We start from the raw sequence: 24,476 nt of genomic DNA, 5'->3' as shown, positions 1-24,476 counted from the left end.
AGCAATCCAGTTGAGGGCAAGACTCAACCAAAGTTACAAGGTGGGAAAGCCCTTGACGCCGAGTGGGCATGTACATACTTGCCTGTGGAATGTGGAGAAAGGCCAGGGAAGGAGAAGGTGAGACGGGAATGGTGAGCCAAGTTCTTGTGGTGCATGCACTTCACCCCACCTCACCTGCTTTGGGGCTCAGCAGACAGCCTCTAGGATGGAGGCTGCAAGGTGGCTGATGGCAGAGAGCCACTCTTTCAGGATCCCTTTTTCTCCAGAGAGCTGCCTCCTGGTCGGAGTCGAGCCACATCCTTTTCATCAGCTGGGGAAGTCCCGAAGACCAGGTAAGAGGTGATGCCTGATGGCCTGTGGGTGGGCCTCATGCCGCAGTCTTCAGGGGATAAGGAGGAGCCCAAACTCAAAATAGATGCTAGGGTCTGCAGTGAATCATTTCAAATCCATAGGAGAGACAGGCTTTTCTACTCTGCTTCCTCTTGGGAAAGGGAGTGCAGGTGTCACTGGGTTCAGATCCCTGGCCTTGCTGTGTGACCTTGAGGCTGGCTACCTAATGGGCCTCCATGGTTCCAGCTGCCTAGTGGACATTGGGAAGTCTCTGTAAAGGGTGAGACAACAAATCTGAGGTGATTTACACAGTGTTGAGAGTCACACGTGACTCTCTTGTAGGTAGCCCTGATTGCTGAGTGCACTGCTGAACCAAAGAACTGTCCACAATTTGATTTACAGCCTTTGCATAGCTCTCTGGGGTGTACAGGTGAATTTTAGGAAGGAATCAGGGTGTCAAGGAGATGGACACATTTGTTCCAATGGTCTCCCAAATTCATGATGACATATTCTGACATGTGGCCAAAGGGAACAGCCCATCCCGTCTGCATTTTGAAGACTTTTGCCTATCGGTGTCTAGGGATGCTCCAAAGCACTGCCAAGTCAGTGAGTTGTGGGAATGCAAACCTCAGGCTTTAGTCTTGCTACAGTTCACTGGCAGTTGGCAGTGAAGGCAGTGCCAGGATCTTTCTCAGGTGGTGATAGAGGCAGTGGCAGCAGCTTGAAGGGAGGGATCCAAGTTCACTGCTAAGTCTCTGGGGCTGCCTCTAACAACTATGGACTTGCCCATCACCACCCCTCCCTGACTCGGCATCCAGTACCAGCCAGGTCCTGTGCTCTCTCCTTGGGGAACTAACATCTTAGCAGGGAACACAGGCATGAACCAAATAGAGAGGTGAACATAAAAGAGAGAATTATGGATTGTGATTATTGCAGTTGGCAAAGTTGGTGAAGGCCTGAGGACGGTTTAAAGACAGTCTACTCACTAGGGGGCTAGTTTACTTTGGGTGGTATGGTTCTCACCCTGGGCTTCTGTTTGGGGCTATGTTTAGAAAGCACATCCCAGGGCACTGTGACTCAGGGCCTAGAGCAGGGATACCTGGAAGTCTACATAAACTTCGGCTCTCCTTTTCTCTTGGGGAAAGAAGTGGATCCAAGGGACAGCCAGTGATCATGGCCTAGCCTCCCCAAGCCAAAAATGTTTGTGTGGCTAGATGGGGGGAAATGGCCTTTCTTTCTCAGGCCCCACCCCAAGTGTGCTTGCAAATTTGTCACCTGCAGGCTGCCATGATGGGGAACACTGTGGCTCTGTGCTGCCCTTCTCACCTGCTTGTGTGGGGTTCCCTTAGACCCACTTCCCCTGTTCTCCAGCCCTTAAGCTACTGTCTTCCTAGAAAGAAAGGCCATCTGCTGAATCCTTGTCTCCTGTCCCTGCACCCCAAACTCACAGCTCTTTGCTGCCTACCACTACTGGCCCTCTGAACCCGCTCAGTTGCTCCCAAGCAGGAGACACCCAGCATGTGCAGTCTGTTTTCCAGCCATGCCCTCCAGTCCCAAACTTTCATCAAGTCTGTGATGTGGGCATCTCAGGAGCTGGAGGAGAGAGGCCCCAAAGGAGCAGGAAGGGTGGGGAAGCTGCCTTTGGTTCTACCCCTTGGTCCCTCATGAGCCTTCCCAAAGGAGGCTGTGTGGTTAGGTCCGGGACCCTGGGCTCTCCCTGCCATGCCTCAACCCCAGGCCTCTGACCATGCAGTCTCCAGTTGTGAGAGTAGAGAGTGGGAGCGCTGTCATCAATCCCAGAAGACTTCTTGTTCAGGGGAGTGCTGGGGCCTGGAAGGTGAGAGAAAAACTTGAGTTTGGAGGAGACCCCTCTGCGGCAAATGTTTAGCCATGGAACACATCTTCCTGGGCACTTACTGTGATCCAGGGTCATCCTGGGCTGGTCCCAGTACTTTTCCTGGGGAGCATGAGGGAGCAGAATAGGAAGCCTGGCTTTGGGTGAAGGGGTAGCTGGCTCTCTTGAGAAATGGCCAGCCACTCTTGTTCCCCTCATTCTGACCACACTGGGGCACCCACCAGCCAATCCACTTTGCTGGCATTGGGTGCAGGGGAAATAGGGCGTCTTTGCTTCACCTCATACCTTCTTTTCCCTCGGCAGGCCTCCTAGCACAAGGGCTCCCACTGGCTATATCATCCGGTAGGTAACCATAGGACCCTGCCTGCCTCCACATGCCTGCACACCACTGCTCCCTGGATTCTCACAGGGGAGCTCACAGGGCTACTTCTTCTGGGCTTTCTTATAGGGGAGTGTTCACCAAGCCCATAGACAGCTCGTGTCAGCCACAGCGGCAGTTCCCCAAGGCCAATGGAGATCCAAAAAGGTATGTGTCCTTGGGGTGAGGGCCTAGGCCAAGCACCAGGCATGAGGGCCTAGGTCAGGCTTATGGCAGAGAGATTACTCTATCTGTCACGGGTGGGGAGGGGTGGTGGATGGTAGCTCTCCTGTGTAGGGCAGGGCCCTGGAGAGTAGTGCTGGGACACAAAGCCCCAGGTGGATGTATGACCCAGATTGGGCAGTCCTGTTTCCCAGCAGCTGTGTGCTTTACTTTACCTTCTTCCCAGAAGGCTGAAGTGGCATGTCATCAAAGCGCCTTGGTGTCAGGTTGAACCTGGGCTCCATCATAAAGGCAGGGTCAAGGGGCCTGGGTCAACCTATGGCAGGAGGGCTGCCCTGCTTAGGGTGGCACAGATGGGATGGGTGTGTGGCAGGGCTGAAAGAAAAGAAGAAAGGCCACCAGCCACATTCCTACTGGGGCATGTAGACAAATTTAGAAGCAAGAGGGGCCTTGGGAGTGGGCACATGGAAACTCCTTTCCTCTCCAGTGCTGGTGGTCTGCTGAGAGCAGCTCCCAGTGGGCTTCCTCGGCCCTCCTCCTCCGGCTATAAGATGACCACTGAGGATTACAAGAAGCTGTAAGTATGCAATGGCAGACCCAGTTCAGTTCCCTCCTTCAAGGACAAGCCCAAACAGCAGGCCTGACATTCCTACCAGTTGCCACTATGACCTGGAGCACATTGCTCTTCTGATCTGTGGCGAAGCAGGGGCTCTAAGAAGCTTATAGAAGGGGCCAGTGAGTCTGGAGGAAGGGTCATGGGTCATATCTCTGGGGCTGATGTTGGCTGACTCTGTTTCCTGGACATGCCTCTGCACCCCTCTGGGGTGTAGGCCGGGCCGCGCTGGGGCCTGATGACCCTAAGCATGATGATAGCCCTGGCAGCCAAGTAATTGGCATTTTGTGCTGAAATCTGAACTGCTTCTTGGATATAAATCTTTGGGGCTCCCCTTCTGGCCCCTATCAAATATGCCCCCACTATGTGGCCAAGGAGGGGGTTTCTGGACAGAAGTGTGGGTTGAATCTGCAGTTCCCAAGGGCCCCACATCTTTATATTGCTTTATATCCCTTGTCACAACCATCCAGTGACATGGACCAGGTAGGAAATCTTTCTGGAGAAGGGGAGAGGCTTGAACTGGGTCTTGGAGGACAGTTAGGGTTGGAATAAGGAGAGAGGAGAGGGCTGGCTCTTGAGGAGGAAGAAGTGACATGAGCAAAGACTCAGAGGCAGCAATGCCAACATGTGCTATTATTGTTGTAAGTCAGGAAGCCAAACTGCTGAGGGTGGCAGCCTGTGACAGGGAACAGGGGCAGAGATGGGGGAGGAGGGGCCACAACCAACAGCGTCCTCACACCCTCTCCCCTCCCCCAGGGCACCCTACAATGTCAGACGCAGCTCAGCATCAGGGGATGCTGAAGAGGAGGAGGTTCTCTTCTCATCTGATGAGCAGAAACGGAGGTAATGGTGCCCGCTGAGCATCCCACAGTCAGGGCAGGGGCCCAAGTTTCTGTGGACCAGTAATATAGGAATGGTGCCAGTTGCAGTGACAAAATGCACAACATGTACAATATCAGTGCTGGCTTGTTTGCTGGAGGAGTGGCTTCCAGCAACAGGTGTCATTCATTGAATCCCAGAACCACCCACTCAGTGTTGGGCCAGCTCAGGGGACCCTTTATGAAACTTCCATGGAGCAGAACCTAGGTAATGAGGGCTGGGGGAAGCCTCCCCTGGGTGGACAGAGTGTACAGAGGGAGGTGCTTCAGGACTTTATATCAATTTGCTAAAAAGGGTCCTGAGCAAATTGAACCAAAATCGGCCATCCTCCTAGGAGGAGCCCTCTGTGTGTATGCCGTGTGTGCTGTGTGGAGGCTGTGTATGCTTTATGCTGGGCAGGGCCTGCATGGCTGGGTGGCAGAGCTACACTCTGGAAGTGCCAGTGCCCCTCACCTCAAAATGAGGCTCAGGTACTTGGGCAGCAGCTAGGCTCTGAGGAAATAACTGCCCCCACCCCCCACCCCAGGCTGAGCCTGCCCCCACTGCCAGTGTCTGTTGGGCCCTCTGCGCCTTAAGAGACACAGCAAAGCTCCTGTGCTGAAGGTCTGGCAGATGGACAATCCTAAGGCCAGAGTCTGCAGTGACAGTGGTCCCTGGGCCTGGGAGGTACAAGGGAAGAGCCAGAAGTTCAGGAGCCAGGCTGCTGAGCATTGACTGCCCACTTTGCCATCAGCTAAGTGTGTGGTCTCACACAAGTCACTAAAGTTTCCCATGCCTCAGTTTCTTCATCTGTAAATTGTGGGTGATACTGGCACCTACTTTCCTAAGTTGTAAGGACTCAATGAGCCAGTATGGATTTGCAGCATGCAGCACAGGGCCAGGCCCACAGTCTATGCTTGATAAATGTGGGCTGCATGGTCTCTGTTTCCTTTGAATAGTTCTGGGAGCAGGCGCTAATTTGGCTTTGTGCACTTGCCTCCCTGGGGTGGCCCTGAGCCATCCTGGGTAGCTGCTGGGCTATGCTGGCAGAGTGAGTCCTGCCTTATGCCATTAGATACTTTCTCTCTGTGCCACCGCAGGTCAGAGGCTGCAAGCAGTGTGGTGAGGAAGACAGCCTCCCGGGAGCACTCCTACGTTCTGTCAGCAGCCAAGAAGAGCACCAGGTGAGTTACATGACAGGAGACACAGCAGGGCCTGGCTTCTGGGCCAGCTCAGCTACCAACTGGCTCCCCTCCTTTCCTCCTGGCTAGACCTCCCAGGATTCTCAGATGCTCTTTCTGGAAAACTGAGAGGTCTGGCTCCAGCCATCAGGGCTATTGAGGTACTGGGAGTGAGAGAGAGGCCCAGGACCCTATAAAGCAAAGTGCTCATGATGTCACTTGTCCATGAGTTCTGTCCAACACATTGCCTTTCTGCTTCCTTTGCAGCAGCCCTGCCCAGGAGATGCAGGCTCCGTTCATTGCAAAGAGGTAAATGTCAGCAAGGGAATCTTTGCAAGCCTCTTGCTGGCTGCAGAGAAGGCCTCCTGCCAGCAGAGGTGGAGTGTGATCACCATGGAAAGCAGGTGCAGAGTGGGAAGGGGCCTCTGGCCCTGAGCAAGGGAAGTTGTGAGGGCCAAGTGGCTTTTGTCTGGAGGCCAGATGAGCAAGTAGGTGGGTATGGTGGCACTTGTGGCCTCAGCAGGCAGTTCTGTGTAGGCAAGATCTGGCTGACAGAACGTAGCTTGTGGCTGGAAACTTCCATTTGCTAACAGGGCTAGGCCCCTGATCCCCAGTAGAGCCTTAGTGTTTCCAAGGATTTCTGGGGTTTGAAGCAAAAGTAGCTACCAGGCTAAAAAGGAGTTGTTCCCCTGCCCTCCCTCCCACTCTACCAGGGACAGGCTGGACAATGCCTCAGCAGGAGGGATTACTGGGCTGGGGTCCAGAGGCTTATCATTGGGAGCCTCTGCCTGGCCAGGCCCTTGGAAGTGACCATAACATTGGAGATGGGCCCTAAAGGGTGAACAGAATTCAATACGAAATTATCAGGACATTAGGACACTCCAGTTGAGTGAGAGAGGAGTGTCCCCATCAGTTGAGACAGAATATCTTCTGGGAGAGAATATTTGGGGAGTATAGGGAAGAGACTTCCAGAAAGTTGAATTTTAGGGACATTCCATGAGGTAAACAAGGAAAGCATCCATGACAAGGTTGCATAGTGAGCTGAAGACTGGAATACAGTCAGGAAAGGGTGATGGCAGCATAAAGGAAGTGACAGATAATGATGTGCTTTTACTGGCTGTATTAGGTTGCCAGGGCTGGTATAAGAAAGTACCACAAACTGGGTGGCAAAGACCCGAGAAATGTACTGTCTCCTGTTCTGGAGGCTTTAAGTCCAAGATCCAGGTGTCAGCGGGATTGGTTCCTTTTGGAGGCTGTGAAAGAGAAACTGTCTCTGGCTTCTCTCCCAGCTTCTGATGGCAGCAGGCAACCCTTGACAATCCTTGGCTTATAGACACATCACTCCAGTCTCTGCCTCTATTGTCCTATGACCTTTTGTCTGTATGTCTGTGTCCAAATTTCCCTCTTCTTATAAGGACACTGGTCATTGGATTTAGAGCTCACCCTGTTCCAGCGTCACCCGATCTTAGGTTGACTATATCTGCGAAGACCTTATTTCCAAATAAGGTCACACTCACAAGTTCCAGGCAGACATGGATTTTGAAGGGATACTATTCAACCTGATATGCTGTCCTTTATCCCAAACTGGAGTTGCTGAGCCTCCAGGCTGGGCCACCTCATGGCCATAGACAGCACAGAAGGAAATCATGTCCTTTAGGAACAGCAAGCTGTAGGGCGGCTGAGCAGGCCACAGGTGCCCTGGGGACAAGTGGTGCATCTGTTTCTCGTCTTGCCTAAAGGGTTGAGGTGGTGGATGAGGACAGGCCTTCTGAGAAGAGCCAGGACCCACCTGCTCTAGGAAGATCCTCTCCTGGCTCGAGCAGGTAATCAATTACTCATCTCTGTCTGGGGCTGGTGGCTTCCAGGCTTGCCTGCCACTGTTACTGTGGAACCTCTGCTAGGTCATCTCCTTGCAAAGCCTCAGGATCAGTGTCCCCATGTGCTCAGTGTCAAGACAGGGCACAGAAATCAATAAGAGCTTTTTGGCTGGATGTCCTAGGGCTAAAAGGAGCAAAACAGCCTGACCTCCAGGGAGAGAGTACATCACTCTTGTCTTTTTAATGTTATCTGTGTCATCTTATCCCACTTGTGGCCACAGCATCCTAGGAAAAAGTACTAGCCATAGGGTTTGAGAGGGCCTACCATCAGAGTGCTAGCCCTGCCATTCTTGGGCTTGTTAATAGCTCTATTGTAAATTGTCCAAGTTCAGCCTGCCAGCTATGTCCTCTGTCCTCTGCTGGGGAAGGAGGCTCTACAGCCCCCAGCCCCACTCACAGCTGCCTTCTTTGCCAGTGTGGATGGAGACAGAGCCAAAGTGTCTCAGGGGATTTGGATTGAGCACATGCTGACTCTGCCCAGCCCTGCCAGGAGCTGGGAGCCCAGGTGGGTGCCATGAGCTGGCTTTGGCCTGTAAGCTGGTCAGATGGGACAGCCTGGGACTGGGGTGAGAGGGCAGGAGGGCAGACTGAGTGCTGGTAATCTCACTACAGACGGGGTCCGGATTTGGTCTGATTTCTGAGCCCTGAGTGTCTGGGCAAATAATGGTGCTCTCTTGTCTGCAAATGAAGAGCAATCAATACCTCCTTATACTTTTCAGTGAATCAAGGTAAGTCCTGTTCAGAGCACCACTTCCCTGTTGTTGCTGCTGTTTAAAGCTCCTGCCAGGACTGGGAGCTTTGTCCAAATCCAAGTCTGCTAAGTGGTATGCCTCCATGGCACCCTTGGAAGACTCTGAAACCAGAGGGGCAGAGCACCTTTGTCTACAGGTCACTTTTAGGGACCCCAGGGGATTTTCCAGCTCTTGTAATGCCACTGCGAGCCCCTACTTTCCTCCCCAGTTCAAGTCCCACAAAAATTTGTATGTGACCATGGTCCCTCAGGGCTCCCCCCTCTGTGCCAGGAGGGAGATAGGGCCACCTGCCATAGCATAGACTGGTGGAGAGCAAGGCTGCAGACCTTCTTTCCTAGAGGGAGCCAGGAGTGTGAGGCCATCCTGAGGCCATGGCTCCAGCAGCACCACTGCCCCTCTTCTTCACTGCCTCCATGTCGTGATTCTCCCTGTTTGTCTAAACTTTTGTCCATTAGAATTTTTATTTATTTTTTTCAAGTTGATTTATTTTGAGAGAGACAGAGACATTGTGAGCGGGGGAGGGGCAGAGAAAGAGAGGGAGAGAGAGAATCCCAAGCAGGCTCTGAGCCATCAGCACAGAGCACGAAGCAGGGCTGGAACTCACAAAACCCTGAGATCATGACCTAAGCCGAAATCAAGAGTCGGACACTTAACTGACTGAGCCATCCAGGTGCCCCTGTTGGTGAGAACTTTTAAACAAGTGGAAATATTTCAGAGCTCCTCACAAGGCAGCAGTGATGGGACTTGGGGATTGATGGGACATAGGGCTGTCTTAGTTTGCTAGGGCAACTGTAACCACAGATGGGGTGACTCAAACTACTGAAATGTATTGTCTCACAGTTCTAGAGGCTGGAAGTCTGAGATTTAAGTGTCAGCAGGGTTGGTTCTTTCTGAGGGCTGGGAGGGAGGCCTCTCCTCGATTTGTAGATGGCCACCTTTCCCAGTGTGTCCTCACATGCTCTTCCATGTGTGTGTGTCTGTGTTCTAATCTCCTCTTCTTATAAGGACATCAGTCATGTTAGATTAGGGGCCCACCCTACTTCAGTATAACCTCATCTTAACTAATTCCATCTGTAGTGACCCTATTTCCAAATAAATGTACCATGAGGTACCAGGGTTAGGACTGCAACATATGAATTTGGAGGGGACATAATTCAGCCCCAAACAGTGCACATCTCTGATTTCTCCTTGTCTTTTGTGCAGAAAAAGAAGAGCAGTGAATGGTTTCAGATGCTTTTTAAAAGAGAACTTAGGAGAATTAGGTTGTGCTGTATTATGTATTTGAGAGGTATTTTAACATATCTTTTGGATGTTTAATACCCTTCATCTGCTGTCATAGCAAGGTGGCTATAGTGGTTTGTTAGGGCAGCAGTAAGAAAGTACCCCAAACTGGTGATTCAAACAACAGAAATATACTGCCTCACAGTTGTGAAGGCCAAAAGTCCGAGATCAATCTTGCCTGTGAGGCCCCAGGAAACAGAATTGGGACCAGATTACAGAAAGTTCTAGATACCAGAGATGTTTCACAATGGGGAAGCCTCCAATAGGAAGGAAAGAGTTCTCATCAGAAGTGTGCAACAGGGGCTGGTCAGGGAGGCTTACTTTGATACTTCTCATAGTGCTTCTTCCCTCAGATTGTGCAGTCACAAAATATCTGGAACCCTGCCAGGCAGCTTCCAGGTGAGCCACTGCCTGGTCCTGGGTGGCCTTCTTTTCTGACTCCACTGCACGAGACAGGTCTTGCACTGGTCAGCTCAGGCAACCACCATCAGTTCCCCATACCCAGCCTCTCTCTGCCTGGTTATCTGAGAACTCCAGGCTGGATTGTGCCCTTGAAGAAGTGCAGCTCTATGGGGAGCAGTGACTCAACCAAACTCTGGGTGCTGTACTGACTCAGAAAAAGCTGGTTTATGGTAGAGTGGGGGAGGAAAATATCACAGCCTTGTTTCCAGGTATGGCTCTGAAGAGGCTGCCTCTTCCCCAAGTCTGTCCTTGCAATATCCTCCTTGGCTCAAGTCTCATGTAACTTCCTCATCTCACCCAGCAGGCCAACCAGGAGTAAAACCCTTGTCTTAGGTGCCAAACCCCTCAGGGACTTCAGGGAGGGCTGAAAGTTTGGAATAGGAATGCACCACAAGAACACCTACAGGCTGTGTCCTCCGGGCTGTCCAGCTGTCATTTCCCTTCCATCAGATGCTGGACCTGCCTGGCATCTCAAAGGTCCCTCACCTCCAAGTGCTTATATCTGAATTACTTGTCTCTACCATCGCTCCCACCCCCTGCTCAACAGTGGAGGGGGCCTTCCCTCCATGCACCCCAAAACTTGTTTTCTTGGGTTCATCTTGTTTTTAACCCTCTCGTTGTGGGACAACTCCTATATACCTTCTGGACTGAACTTATTCAGATACCCTCTTCCAGAGAAACTGGTATGCACAAAGGCCCCCAGGCCTGGTTGCTGTCCCTGTCACAGCACTGGTCAAGCTTCCTTGGCTTTCTGCCTCATTCGACCATGGTGAGGCCTGCAGGCTGTGCCCCAGCATGCTGTCTGACAGAGTAAGCTGGAGAGCACTGAGTAAAAGCACAGGTTTTGGCACAAGGCAAACCCTGGCATTGCCTTATACTGGCCTTGTGCAAGCCACTTTACCTCTCTATGCCTCAGTTTCCTCATGTATACAATAGTGAGTAGTGATACCTACCTCCTGAGGCCTTCTCAAATACTAAAAGGGGTAATACATATGAAATCCTTGGCACAGTGCCTGGGTGCTCCCAGTTATAGGCTAGCTGATTTGCAGGGCAAATGAAGAGACCAATATCGCCATCTTGCTGGCCTCTGAGGGAAATGCGGTTGTGGGTGCGGAGAAGAAGGTACTCCCACAGGCAGCTGGGTCCACACTGGAAGAGTGCTCCCGGTCTCCATCGGCTCTCAGCCTAGCTGACAATTTAAGATTGAACTAGAGCCATCTGTGGTTGAAGGTCTGGTGAGAGGGGCTGGTGGGCTGCTGCAGGAGAAGAGACACCGGAAGGCCCCTGTATGAGTTTGCTGGAGCTGCTGTCACAAGTTAACACAAACTCGGTGGATAAAACATCAGAAATGTGTCCTCTCACACCTGGAGGCCAGAAGTCCTAAATCAAGGTGTCAGCAGGGCTATATGTTCCTTTCAAATGGTCTGGGGGAGGATTTGTTCCAGGTCTTTCTCTTAGCTTCTGGTATTGCTGGCAATCCTTGGCAGCTCTCAGTTTGTAGATGTATCACTCCAGTCTCTGCCCCTGTCTTCACATGGCCATACTCCTTCTGTGTGTCTGTGTACAAATGCCCCCTTTGTATAAGGACACCAGTCACACTGGATTAGGACACTCTCCTCCAGTATGAGTTTATCTTAAGTTTATTGTATCTGCAATTGCCCTATTTCCAAATAATGGCACATTCATAGATACCAGGGGTTAGGACTCCAGTATATCTTTTAAGGGGACACAGTGCAACTCATAACAGCCCCTCTGGAAGAGGTGCCACTTGAGCTGGGTCTTCAAGAAGGGATTGCTAAATGGGGTGACAAAAAAGGAAGAAGGCATTGAGGGAGAGGTTCCAGCTTGGGCAGGTTGGGGTGACACTTTGTTCCTATTTCCTCTGCCACATAACCAGAAACACCAGTGAGGAAGTATGTTTTACTTGCCTGTGATGTTCCCAAGTGGGGTGTGTCCTGGCCAGGTGCTTTATGCTGTCATCATTGCTATCATGGGAGGAGACATGCACAGATCAGAGCTGCCCCGTGCACCAGGCCCCCTGTCCCTGGAAGCCCTTCCATTTCCCCCTGTCATCTCTAATGTGCGACCTCTCAGCCAAATCCCAGGAATGACATACACAGGCAGCCCACTGACCCGATCCTCTATGGCCTCCTAGTTTAGCTTGGAGCCGGACGTCAGGATCAACTCCAAGGTGACTCCAAGGAGAGCAGCCAAGTCACACCGGCTCACCCAAGGTGAAGACTACCTGTTTCTCTGCCTTCACCCTGGCCCCTCCTTCCCTGTCATGGACCCAAAGGGGCCTTTCTAAAGTGCCAGTCTGATCATGTGAAGCTCTTCACCCCCCACTTTAAGCCCATTCCATGGCATCCCTTTGCCACACCAGATCTGGTTTCATCACTTAAGGCCCCTGCCAGCCTCCATCTCTTCCTCTCCCACCTGCCTCCAGCTGGCCCCCAGCGAGGCCACATCTCCATGAAGCTTCTCAGGTGCCCTTGGGGCTGAATTTGTGCACAGTCTTACACTTTAGTAGAGTCAGGACCCATGCTACTCTGTCCCTGTTTTGCCCCCCCCCCCCACATACACACTAGGCTGGGGGCTTCACCTGGCCTGGGACTCACCCCCATCTATAACCCAGGACCCAACCCAGTGTCCACAGGCAGCTGAAGAAGGAGGGAGTGGCTGTAAGTGGTTTGGGTCTTAAAGGATGGCTTACGCCTTACTTTGTGGACCTAGAAAGGTATGGTCTTGAGTGAAGAGTACTCCCACAAAGCCAGAGAGCTCTAGATTGCCTCTGGCTCTGGCCATCACCATGGCCCAAGCCTGCTGGGGGTCAGGTCCTGCAGTGGAATCAGACTTGGCAGGATGTATGTGGTCAACTGTGGGCCAGGCTCTGAGCACGGGAATCCTCAAAGGGAATCCTCAAAGGGAATCCTCAGCATCCTCTGAGTGCTGAGAATGTCTGATTCTCTGTGGACTCCAGTTCACAGGCAACTGGTCACTTTCCTTCATCCCCCAAGTCTCTGATATCCTACTCCCACTGGCTCTCCAACTTTGGCCTGTAGGTTTCCTGATTATCTTGTTTGTCATCAGTCCCCATCAGCCTATATACCCAGAATTCTCACTGGCTTCACAAATAGCCACTTTGGGCATTCCAGTGGAACCATAGCCAGGTCTCATCTCTGCAAGTGGGTGACAGCATCATGACAGCAGCTACAGACAGGGCATTGGGGCTGGGCAGTCCCATTTCCATCCAGAATCCACTTGCTATGCTTAAACGGGGCTGGGCTCAAGAGTGGGAGACTGGTAAAGCGGTGTTTCACTCTCCTTCCTCTGCGACCTGGAGGTCAGTGGGTCAAGCTCAGCTGTAGCACCAAGAAAGCTAAAGGCCAAAGAGGAGACAAGAGAAAAAAAAGACAATGGTTCTGGGTGTCCCACTGCATTACCCAGGAGGCCTCTGAAGGAGAATGCCCTTGGACCCCTGGCACAGATGGGAAAAAGGGGAGGCTTTCCTTACCAGCAACTCCCTGGCTGTCTTTCTTGGCTGCAGTACAAGAGGTGAGGAAGTTGTCCACCTGCAGATCACGACACCTGGGGCAGGACTCCGCCTGATGACCCCAGACCTGGAAGGAATGAGGTATGGGGGCCCTGCTGGGCTCCTTCCACACCATTTTAGAGATGGGATAAGCAAGGAAGGGATGCAAATGATTAGGCCCAGGGACTGGTTGGTAAGAGACATGGTCAACCTAGGTTCTCTGCCTCCATTCATGCTTTCACCCCACACCTCTTTAGGGGCAAGTACTTGGTTCATGTGAGGCAAACCTGGCCCTGGCAAGCCAGAGGTGACTGTCCCCTGGCCAGAGATGCTGACCATCTGCCTGGTAGGGGAGGCAGATGCAGACACCAGCAAGCTGTGAGGGCTCAGCCCTGCCAAGCACTGAGAACAAGACAGGACAGCTGTGCTGGGTTGAGACATGGGCTCTGCAAAGCCCCCTGAAGCCGCTGGGGCAGTTGCTCTGCTTGTGTGACAGGACTATTGGGAACAGGGTAGGGTCACCAGGTCAGCCTTGACAGCTTGATGCCACCACACCTGGTTCTGGGGAGGGTGAGGGACAGGAGGACTACAAGGAGCACAGAGGGCCCAGTCCCTGCCTCAAGATAGGAGGCAGAGAGCCATGCAACAGGCAGACAGGATGGGGGGTGGATTGCTAGGAGCTGGGGCGGGGACAAGGGGAGATCTGAGCATGGAGGGGCCAATTCTCTTTGGAGGGACAAGTAGTGGGAGGGATCCTGCACCACTCTCTCTCTTACTCATTTAGCTATTCACTCAACTAACATTTACTGAGCCCCTGATGCACACCTGACCCCTGCGCCAGGGCCTAGAAGGCAGTTGTGAAGCAGCCAGACTGAGACTCTTCCTCATGAATCCCAGAGTCTGGGGAGGGAGGCCAGAGTGTATGCCCACTGGAGCAGTAGGAGCTCCAAAGGGGCCTCTCACTAGCATAAGGGTGGGTTGGTTAGGGAAGGCTTCCTGGAGGAAGTGTCATCCAAGATGAGTCTTGATGGATCTCTAGGTACCTTTACTCTCCTCTTTGGCGCCTTCTTCTTCACACTCCCACCCCAGTCTGGCACTGAGTCCTACCCATTCTATTTTAGAGATATTTCCTATTCTTATTCTCCTATTGCCCCATCCCTAGACCCTCCACATCTCTACCTGGGTGATATTTCTAAAAGGCAGAAGTAGTCATTCCAGCCCCCTGGGAAAACCCTGCAATGCCCCCCACCCTGATTGGGCTCTGCAGCCTGAACTCAGTACTCCTCGTATACCCCTCCCTCCTTGGGCCCTTGTCTCCAGCCTCCCAGGTCTCCATGTGGTGCCTATGCACAGTTGTCCACTCCTGGATCAATATTCCCTAAGAACTCTGAGAGCCTGGAGGGCAGGGGCTGCAGCTAAATGTTCATTACATTCCCTCTGGCCCAGAACAGAAATGTGAGAGTGTTTATTGCTGGAATGATTGAGGATCATCCAGTGTGACAACATCTTTAATAAGGTAACATTGGAAGCTGCTTCACTGATTTTCCTAAGGTGACAAGTCTTTGAGAAACAGGGTCCAAGTAACCCCAAGAGATGCAGGAGGAAGCCAGGCTGCCTCCAGTGAAGATCCCTGCTGTGCCTCCTGTCTCCAGAACCCACAAGGCTTCTGGTACTTTGTCTGGGAGTGGCAAAGCTACAACCATTGAAATCCCATGGGGGTGCTCCTCTCCCACTTTCCAGAGAATCAATTTGGGGAAAGAAGAAAGAGATAAAGCTAGAATTCACCAAGCCCTGCCCTGCCTCAACAGCCTAGCAGGTATCCTCATGCATGATGCAGATGCAGTCACTATGTCTATTTTACAGATGAGGAAACTGAGACCCTGAATGGTCAAGTAACTTGCTCAAGGTTACATGGCCAAGAGCAGGCAGATCCAGGACTCCACTCAGGCTGCCTGACTCCCACTCTGCACCTTTTGCTCCATAACTCACCACACTACTGAGGACCAGGGGCAAGGGACAAGGAGGGGTGATATAAATACTTAGTATTTTTAAATGAATGTATAATGAGTTTACTTGTGGGCAACAAAGTACAAATTGCTGGGAGGCATTTGAGGGTTTGTAGTTGAGGTTTGGGAGAGAGGTCAGGGTTCAAGAAATTTACATGTTATATGCAGACAGATGAAAGCTGAAATAATGGGATTCAATGTCAGTGTTTACATGAAGTACAATATCAAGGGAATTGAGAGAGGGGCTAGCAGGCTGGGCACAGAGCCCAGTGTGGAGGTGGCAGCTGCCTGGTCATCCCCCCGAGGGCAGCTGGGAATGGCAGTCAATTCTAGCCATGTCGAGGGTGAGCTGACCGAGGGACAGTCTGAAAGGCATTGGAGGTATGGGTCAGGAGCACAGAGATGTGCAAACATGTGGAAGTCATTGGTTTGAGGGTAGCAGTTGATGTCAAGGAGGAGGAGGTGGGCAAAGAGGTGGAGCATGCAGATGGAAAGGAATGCCGATAACACCAACATTAAGGGGCAGAAGAGGAAGGAATGGTGAGGGAGACTGGGAAGGTATGGCAAGAGAGGTAGGAGATGGTGTCACAGTCATGACAGATGAATTGGGGAAAGAAGACAGGAGTGGCCCACTGGGTCAGTGGTCCTGAATGGTGATAATGAAAGGAGTGTATCCATTGCGTTGGACACCATGAGGCTCCCCGATGACCTCAGAGAGAACATAGGGAGGTTGAATTAGCAGCTTAGGAGAAGTCTCAACACCATGGAGGATTATAGTACAGAACTCTGAAATCAGACTGGGTTCAAATCCTAGCTCTTCCCCTTGGGAACCTGGGGGCAAGTTGCTTGGGCTGTCTGTGCTCCCATTCACTCATCTAGAAAGTAGGCAGGGATAAATATAGTGCCCATATCCTGGGGTTTATGTGGAGGTTTAATGCATGCAAAATCATGAGAATGGAGTCTGACCCTAAATCAATAGTAGCTATTAGTAATGATATTTTGAGAATTGGCTAGTCCTGCAATATCAGCTTTTAAGTTCCTTGGAGACAGTTGGCATCTGAGTATGAGATAAATGCCTTCATCTGAGTGTGGTTGGATGGTTAACTTATGTTTCTTTCCTCCATAGGTCTTCCCTGGGCTCCAAATACAAGGAGGACCCCAGCCCTAGAGAGGCCAAGGAAGACTTGGCTGGTGAGGAGGCCTGCAAGGGCCCCAATCTAGACCTAAGGTAACTCAGTGCAGGGACATAGAGCCCGTGTGGCCTATGGTGTAAGGTCCATGGATAGAGCTGGGACCAGGACTGTCCAGTTCCCCCACTGTGTCCGCAGTGCCTGGGGCACTGCAAGTCCTCAGTGAATATCTTTTGAAATAATAAATGAAGGAATGTATGAGGTTTGGAGAGGGGCAGGCCCCTGCCAAGATCCCTCAGAAAGCCAGTTGCAGAGGAGGACAAAACTCCAGGCCAGACCACCCCCACCCAGCCCTTGGCCCAAGTTCACTGTGCCTTTGCCCCCACTGAAAGCAGTCCTGCTGATGGCCAGGGCAAGCAAGCCTGCCAAGTCAGAAGTTTAGGGAAGTCAATGACCAAAGGATGCATTGACCTCAACAGAGCATCTAGCATAGACTTCCAGGATGAACTGTGGATAAAGGGAGACATGGCAGGTGCTGGCAAGGATGGGAGGCAGAGCCAGTGGTGGATGATGAGTCCAGAAGGGATGGTTGTGCCCAGCCATCCTATGACTATCTCATTGAGCTGTCCTTCATGCTAGACCAAGGAAGCCTGGGTGTGGTGAGCAACGGCTGAGAGTTGAGTGTTTCTTCAATGGGAAGCTGGTAACCAGTAATGGATAAGAGCCCACAGCCTTGCCTGTCTGCCTCCATTTTATCAGTGTGGGATTCTGGACCCCCGATGGGGACTCAGTCATGAAATGAGGGAAGGGGACCTGGGATGTCTGGGGGAGCTTGTTTCTGCCTTGGGCTCTATTATTATCAGTGGCCCCAAGTGCTTTGCCCTTTGTTTTTTTGACCATTGGCTTCCCCACGTTGTGCCAGCTTCCTCCCAAGTTGCCATTTTGCTCTGTTTTTTGGCTCCACTCTTGCTCCCATTCCATCAGGTTTGGGAGAAAAGCAGAAATACTTGCTGATGTCCAGTTGGCTCTAGTTGGAGCAGCGCAGGGTGGCAACTGGGAGCCTGGCCTTCTAGTCCTTGAGGCTGGCTCTCAGGACATCTTAGTTATATTAGATCAAAACCTAATCAGAGTCAGCAAATGTTTCTCTTCCCATAACAGGTCAAGTGCACAGTCAAGTGATGGCAATGTGGGATCCAGAGCCATGGGCTTCCCACCTGAAGGCTTGATTGAAGCAGACATTGACTCTGGGAGAGGAGGGTAAGCTGCCCCAGGTTACTGATTCTCTCATGTCCCTGGTGACAGGCCAGGGTCAAGCTGCCAAAACTGCCTGGGTTACGGGTGACTGAACACTGGTCATTTCCCATAGTCCTGTCTACAGCTTGCTTCTCCAGTTGCTCCCACCACATCCTTTGTCCCTGTGCTTTCCACTTATCAGAATTGCCTATGCTTGAATATTGCTCCTTCTCCTGCCCTCTGCCACTTGCTCTCAAGATCCTCCAGAGCAGGCGCAAGGGTCCACTTGCAGCTGGAGGTTCAGCCCTGCCTGGGCAGGCACCAGGAAGTAGAATGAATATGTACAGAATGAGTGAAGGGACAAATGAATGACCAAATGATGGGTTAATCAGTGCCTTCTCTCTTCTTGGCTGAGCTCCGAGGATAAGCTAGAAGGAGGTCCTTCATCTCTGCTTTCCTCTTTTCCTTCCATAAATCCTTAAGCTCCTTTTCTGTCCTGCCCACCTCCTCTGGACAGCTATGCTCTGTGGTTCAGTGAGAGGAAAAGCAGTGGCCCCACTGAGAAGATAAACATGTCTGGCTGGGCTCTAAGTTCCTGGATCTGGGTGGAGTCAGGGTCCACTTTCTCAGGTGATTCAGGGAGTGGTTCCCAAGGTCCCACCTGTCCCTAAGTGGCTGAAAACCAAGCATGAGTCATCCTTGGGGACAAAGTATAGGTATGCTGATGTTGGCACAGACAGTTCAGCTCCAAGTTGTGCTAGTGCCCTTATGGTTCAGAGCAGACGGACAAAGCCAGTGTCTGCAGAGAGCCACAAGGGCATGCTGCCAGCCGGCACACCTGCCCTACCACTCTGCTTCAGCAGGTGCAAAGAAAGGCCACTGGGTTGGGGCCTTGGCTCTTTGAGCTGCCACTAGTGGAAACCACTGTCTGAAAGGCCAGCACTTGCAGCCTGCCTCACTGTGTCCTGGCCAGCACAGTTGTGCAAATTAACTGTTGCTGTTGTAGACCTCTGGTCCAGTGTGATTGGGTAAAGTTCTTGACTGCTTTATCTTTGAATATTCATCCAGATCATTCTTGCTAACACACCCTCCTAAAACAAAGTCTTTGCTTTCTGCTTTCAGTTTCTTTAAAATTAAGCCAAACATCAAATTAACTTGTAAAACAGTCTAAAGACTTAACCTAGTTTTTTACATCGTCTTAACTGTACATATTTTGGCAATGATTTTTAAGAAACTTACCTTTATTATATTTCCAAGGAAAATGTTTCTTTTTTTAAGATTTTATTTTTAACTAATCTCTCCACCCAACGTGGGGCTTGACTTTATAACCTTGGGATCAAGAGTTGCACGTTCTACCGACTGAGCCAGCCAGGTGCCCCATAAAATGTTTCTTATGCAAAAAGCAACCACTCCTTTTCCATTCACTTTTATGAGTTTAATAATTGAATTTAGTAATTATGGTTGCAAGTACAACTGGGATAAATGGATGTGGGAACAAACATGAAGAATCTTAGTGAGTGTGTTACTCAAGTGCAGGCTTGCATGGGCAATGAGGTGCTCTGTGAGCTGTGACTGCTCAGCTTGCTGTGAACATCAACCTGCCTGATTTACAGAGACAAAGAATGCAACCTACCCCTGGAAATACTGGGTAAGACAGCACCCAGTCACTCAATCTGTATCAAGTTGATGGATACAGATAGACTACAAAGGGATGCTCCTTCTATAAATGTCCACAGGCCCCAGTAATAAAAACAGGAACAATTTAGCACATGTTAGGGCCCAGGCATTATTCTAAGTACTTAGCATCTATTATCCCATTTATTCTCCTCAGAAAACTTATGAGGCAGACACAATTATCATCCCCATTTCAGGTGATGTGCCCAAGGTCACACACCTGAGAGGTAGCAAAGTACTGATTTGAATCCAGGCAATGTGCCTACAGGGAGCCTACACTTAACCACAAGGACACGGTGGCCCAGTGTCAGGCAGCTGTGTGATCTAAGTGAGTACTGTGCCCTGAGCATCTGTTCGAGCAGTCCTTCAGTTCTCATCATCTGTTGGGGATAGAATCCATCCCTTTGGGAGGAAGTACACATATAGACACAAAGTCCTGAACCCAGACCAGGCTTGGACTCCTTCCACAGAGTGTGCCCAGCTGTTGGCTTCCCTCTTCTCCTGGATGATCAATCAAGATGTGTGTGGTGAAAACTCTCAGCCTTGAAAGCCCAGCATGTATTCACAAGGACCCAAGCTGAGGTGGCAGAAGGGATGGCATTAGGAAGCAGAGCCTGGGAATAGACCCTCCTGTAGGGACTGCAGCCCAATCCAGCAAGCAGGAGTCAGAGGAAGGAATCCCAGGGACAGCCAACTGGCACTAGAATGCTCAGTACCAGGGAGCACATGGAGGTGGCTGAGGAGGGCACATGGCTCTAGAGTGCTAAGGTGCAATGGGAAGGGGTTGTGCATTCCCAAGCTGCAGGCTTCTGCCCTATTCCATCTACCAGTCCACCAGTAGGAGTTTGCTGGTGGGTGTTTGCTGTGGGAGTTTGCTGGCCAGTTTGCTGTGGGTGTGCAGAGCATTTAGTAAAGAACAATCTTCCTGGACTCCCACACAGCCCTAAGAGGTATATAGGTCAGGCAAGGATACTGGAGCCCCAAACCAGGAGACTTCCCCAGGGACCCCTGAGCTGATCAGGGGGAGTGCTTGATCTTGAACTCAGATGCCCAGTTCACAGCCGGGACTCACAAGACGTTATCACACACAGTGGCATCTGTGCCACACTAACAGCAGGACTGAGATGCCATCCTTTACTGGCAGATGTAGGTTCCCCTTTCTGGTGAGAAGGCAGCTGGCAAGGGCCCTGAGTCTCCTTTGCTCTAAGGCCTCAGCAGGCCTGTGTGCTTCCTCCCTCAGCTCCAGCTCCACTTTGGCCTCTGCTGGACCAGCTGACCAGAAGAGTGACAGTCCAGCAAACCTGGAGGACAAGGATGCACACTCGAAGGGGTAAGGCATCAGGGAATAGTGCTGAGCTTCTGAGGTGGAGAGATGCAGGTCAGGTATGCACTGGCCTTTGGGCTTGGAAGGTGAGGCCAGCAAGGCCGGTGAGCTGGTCTGAAGCATGTGGCAAGAGGTGAAACTGTAGCTAGAACCCTCTGGCTTCTGGCTCTGAGGCCAGAAAGTCTTCCACTACACTTTGCTTCCTCCAGCCAGGAATTCTTCCAAAATCAGGAAATCACCCAGTCTTTTTTTTTTTTTTTTAGTGTTTATTTATTTTTGAGAGGGAGAGAGTGCAAGCAGGGAAGGGGCAGAGAGAGAGGGAGTGAGATAATCCCAAGCAGGCTCTGCACTGTCAGCACAGAGCCCGGATGTGGGGCTTGATCCCACAAACCATGAGATCATGACCTGAGCCGAAATCAATGCTTAGCCAACTGAGCAACCCAGGTGCCCCAGGTACCCACACTTTCCATCAGCAATCACTTGAATGGCACCTGCCCTGTGCTGGAGGCTGGAGCACACAGATATGGCTGATGGGAGGTAAAGCCCAGCCCATATTGGAACAATACATTATGCTGGAGCAGGGGAATGGGGCACTCAGGACAAATTCATGGGGGAGGTGGCTTTTGAGCCTAATCTTGAAAGGTGAATAGGAGCCCTTCAAGCAAAGGGAAGAGGATATGCAAAAGACTCCAAACAACCTGGTATTTCCTGAGCACTGTATGCAGTTGAGTGTGGCTAGTACTGAGGGTCCTTGTGGAGGAGTGGTAGAATAGAAGGCCTATTGAGGTATGAAAGGGCTGATTCTTTAATACTGGATATTGTTAATGACCACAATAGCTACTTAACTTTGGGTCACCTACTGTGTGCACTCCACTCTACTCACTGTGTCTCATACAGTGCTCCCCACAATCCTGTGAGGTTTGCTCCCAGTAGGAATGAAGAACAAAGGTGTGAAACCTAAGTCTCTGTGCCTTCTGGGAAGAACAGTGCTCTGAAAGAAATACCCAGAGGGCTAAGATAGAGTGGTGGCAGTGAGGAGGGCTAATACATGGGGCAACTCAGGCAAGCTGCCATAAGGAGAAGGAACCAATTTTAGAAAAGAGAAAAGAGCTGCAGACCTAAAAACACTGCTGTGGGAACACACCAGCATGTTCCAAAGCACAGACTGGCTAGAGCCTAACCAGTGACAGGGATGATAGATGGAGTAAGGCTTTGGTAAGCTATGAGGTATGAGGCCCTATTTTGTGACTTTTTGGTTTCAGACTGCACTGACAGTTAACAGAGTGAAAACAGTAACTGACACCTATAGTGTGCTCTGCTGGATGCTTTATAATCTTTCAAGCAACTCTGTGAAATGAATAAGATGGGGAAACTGGGGCACAGAAAGGTTAAGTGACTTGCTCAAGGGCTTACAAGTGGTAAAACTGAGTCCCAACACAAGAGCCTCTAAAAAAAAAAAAAAAAAAAAAAAAAAAAAACTATTCTAGAGAAAAAATTTAAAAAAGCTAGTTTATGAAGTCTGTTGTTTGCAACCTATTCTTAAGATCCAGAACCAGTAACTCTCAGCTGGTTAAGGTGTAAAGCACTCTGCCTGCATGATCTCATCTAATATTCCCTGAACTGGGACAGGATCTAGCTTCTTATGCAATAGGCCAGTGGAGAAAACTCAGGCCGCACTTGAGAATCAACAGGAAAATATTTTAAAAACAAAAAAGCTTCCTGAGCCCTATGCAGAGACTTAGATTTAATTGTTGTGAGGTGGCTTACACCATCATTGTCTTTTTTAAAACTCCCAGTTTATTTTCATGCACAGTCTAGCTTGAAAATCTTTGTTCTAGGGTAGTGGTTCTGAACCAGGGGCAGCTTCCCCACCTCCTGACCCCCTAGGGATCACTTGGCAATGGCTGGAGACACTATTGTCACAATGGGGAGGAGGTTGCTATTGGCAAATAATGGGTGGAGACCAAGGATGCTACTCAATGACCTACAATACACAGACCAGCATCCACCATAGAGTAATCCAGTTAAAATGTCAATAATGACGAGGTTGACAAGCCTTGCTCTAGAGCCTTCACGATGTCTGTGGAAAGCCACCAGATGCTGGATTGGAAAGAAAAATGGTTGAGATCCCAGCACTCCTCCAGGAGTCTGAGCGGCCGGGACACAAGTCCGGTTTCGCTCGTGCGCTCCTGATTGGCGCGTCCCTGTGTCCGTGCTCCTAGTGGGGCGCGACACCGTCTTCTGTGTGCCTGCGCGCTGGAGCGAGAGCGCTGAAGCTAGTGTGCGCCTGCGCGCACCGCCATTTCCTTGCAACCGGAAGCTTGAGTCGCAGCGCCCATCGGGAAATGCGACATTTCACCGAGCGAAATGGCTGCCCTGGGGGAGAACGGCCTCAGTGTAGCTTTTCTTGCTGCCATGCTGGTTCCGGCCGCTAGATGGTGCGCGAGGATCACAAATGGGCTAGGCCTGCTGTCTGGGAGGTTCCCTGGGTTCTCGCTGCCCTTGCCCTGCTGGCCCAGTGGGCTCTGGTGGTGCCACCGACCTTGGGGTTGAAGCAGCCCCTCTGACCACGTGTGGACGGACCATCGCCACAGTCCAGGCGGAGGCGAGAAAGAGGGAGCGAGCTGGGTGCCTGTAAGGAGCTGAACGGGGCTCCTGTGGTCCCCGCCTGTTTGGCAGGGTGCCCCGGCCTCTCGGTCGTTTCTGGCCACTGGCCACTTATCTTCAGAGCTGCCCAGGGGCAGGGGCTGTGGACATACTGGGAGGGCAGCGGATCCTCCACCCATGAGGGACCTCCTGGGCAGATCTGCCTGGGCAGGGCTCTGGGGTTCTGTGAAGAGGCAGCTTAATTCCCAAGAGTTGGGCGAGGAAGGGTGATGGGGGCAGGGGGCAAGGCTATCCTGCGGAGTAGTCAAACTGTTCCAAAGTTGATGAACTCTTCCCTAGTCTAACTTGGTCTTGCTTCATCACATGTGCAGGAAGAATTGGTATAGTATGGTAATCAGGAGCATGTATTCCTGTGCATGGTCTTATGCTTAAGCTCTGTCACTCGCTATTTGACCTTGGGTATCATTTTAATCTCTTCTAACCGAGTCCAAGCTCATTTTGCTCACTGCAAGACAAGCCAGTAAGTGGAAAGACAAGACACTGGGGTAAGGAAAGCGACTTTATCCAGACAGCCAGCAAACCAAGGAGATGGTGGACTGTTGTCCTAAGGAGCTATCTCCCCTTGGCATGAAATTTGAGCTTTATAAAAGAAGCTAAAGAAACTCAGCAAAAGGAGGAATCAGGAGGGAGTGGAGTTAAAAGATGACTGACATCTGTAGACATCCCAGGAAGGTTGTGTAATTTGTCTGTCCTTGGTCAGTTTATCTTTGTTTACAGGAATTTGGTCATGTTGTTCCTGTAAATCTTAAACATAGCATAGTCATTTCTGTGCATACTTCCTTATCCCCCTGGGTGAAGTAAGTTTTGGGTAAAGAGTGGTTTTTGCAAATCTTAGCTGTAGCATGCCTACATGCAGGGCTAAACAGAAGTTTCTAAGCTATAGGTCACAGTAGCAAGGGAAATAGAAGCAATATGGAGTCAGACATGCTAACTTTCTTCCTCTTACACTCTGTGTTTGTATTTCCTTACGGTAGAATAGTGGTAATAATAGTTCCTATCACACAGTGTTGTTCTGAGGGTCAAGTGAGTTTGTCAAAAGCATGTAGAACATTTCCTGGCACAAAGTACTATGTCAAACTCTCCTTTTATAAAAGACTTCAAGCTAAATAAAGCAGCCCCAGAGGAATGCCTCCTTCCACCTCAAAAAAACACTGGGAAAA

General features: G+C 50.9%; 1 protein-coding gene across 21 annotated transcripts in view; it reads left to right on the top strand.

Annotated features, from left to right (window-relative positions):
• Positions 1 to 24,476, top strand: part of ZNF185 (zinc finger protein 185 with LIM domain) — a 94,432-nt gene that overhangs the window by 45,119 nt on the left and 24,837 nt on the right. For 7 of the 21 annotated variants that reach the window (XM_040467427.1, XM_040467444.1, XM_040467429.1 and 4 more), the window contains exons 4-16: positions 267 to 332; positions 2,489 to 2,527; positions 2,634 to 2,711; positions 3,214 to 3,303; positions 4,096 to 4,182; positions 5,298 to 5,381; positions 5,646 to 5,687; positions 7,118 to 7,201; positions 7,671 to 7,760; positions 13,298 to 13,384; positions 16,415 to 16,516; positions 17,577 to 17,675; positions 20,566 to 20,655. In XM_040467427.1, the coding sequence (XP_040323361.1) occupies positions 267 to 332; positions 2,489 to 2,527; positions 2,634 to 2,711; positions 3,214 to 3,303; positions 4,096 to 4,182; positions 5,298 to 5,381; positions 5,646 to 5,687; positions 7,118 to 7,201; positions 7,671 to 7,760; positions 13,298 to 13,384; positions 16,415 to 16,516; positions 17,577 to 17,675; positions 20,566 to 20,655 (1,038 nt within the window). The remainder of the gene's footprint in view (positions 1 to 266; positions 333 to 2,488; positions 2,528 to 2,633; positions 2,712 to 3,213; positions 3,304 to 4,095; positions 4,183 to 5,297; positions 5,382 to 5,645; positions 5,688 to 7,117; positions 7,202 to 7,670; positions 7,761 to 13,297; positions 13,385 to 16,414; positions 16,517 to 17,576; positions 17,676 to 20,565; positions 20,656 to 24,476) is intronic. The other 14 variants (XM_040467432.1, XM_040467428.1, XM_040467438.1 and 11 more) reach the window with 11 other exon arrangements.

Source organism: Herpailurus yagouaroundi, unplaced genomic scaffold (genome assembly GCF_014898765.1).
Source record: "Herpailurus yagouaroundi ecotype Mexico unplaced genomic scaffold, PumYag 67493, whole genome shotgun sequence".
NCBI classification, from domain to species: domain Eukaryota; kingdom Metazoa; phylum Chordata; class Mammalia; order Carnivora; family Felidae; genus Herpailurus; species Herpailurus yagouaroundi.
This window is presented reverse-complemented; position numbering and strand designations above follow the sequence as displayed.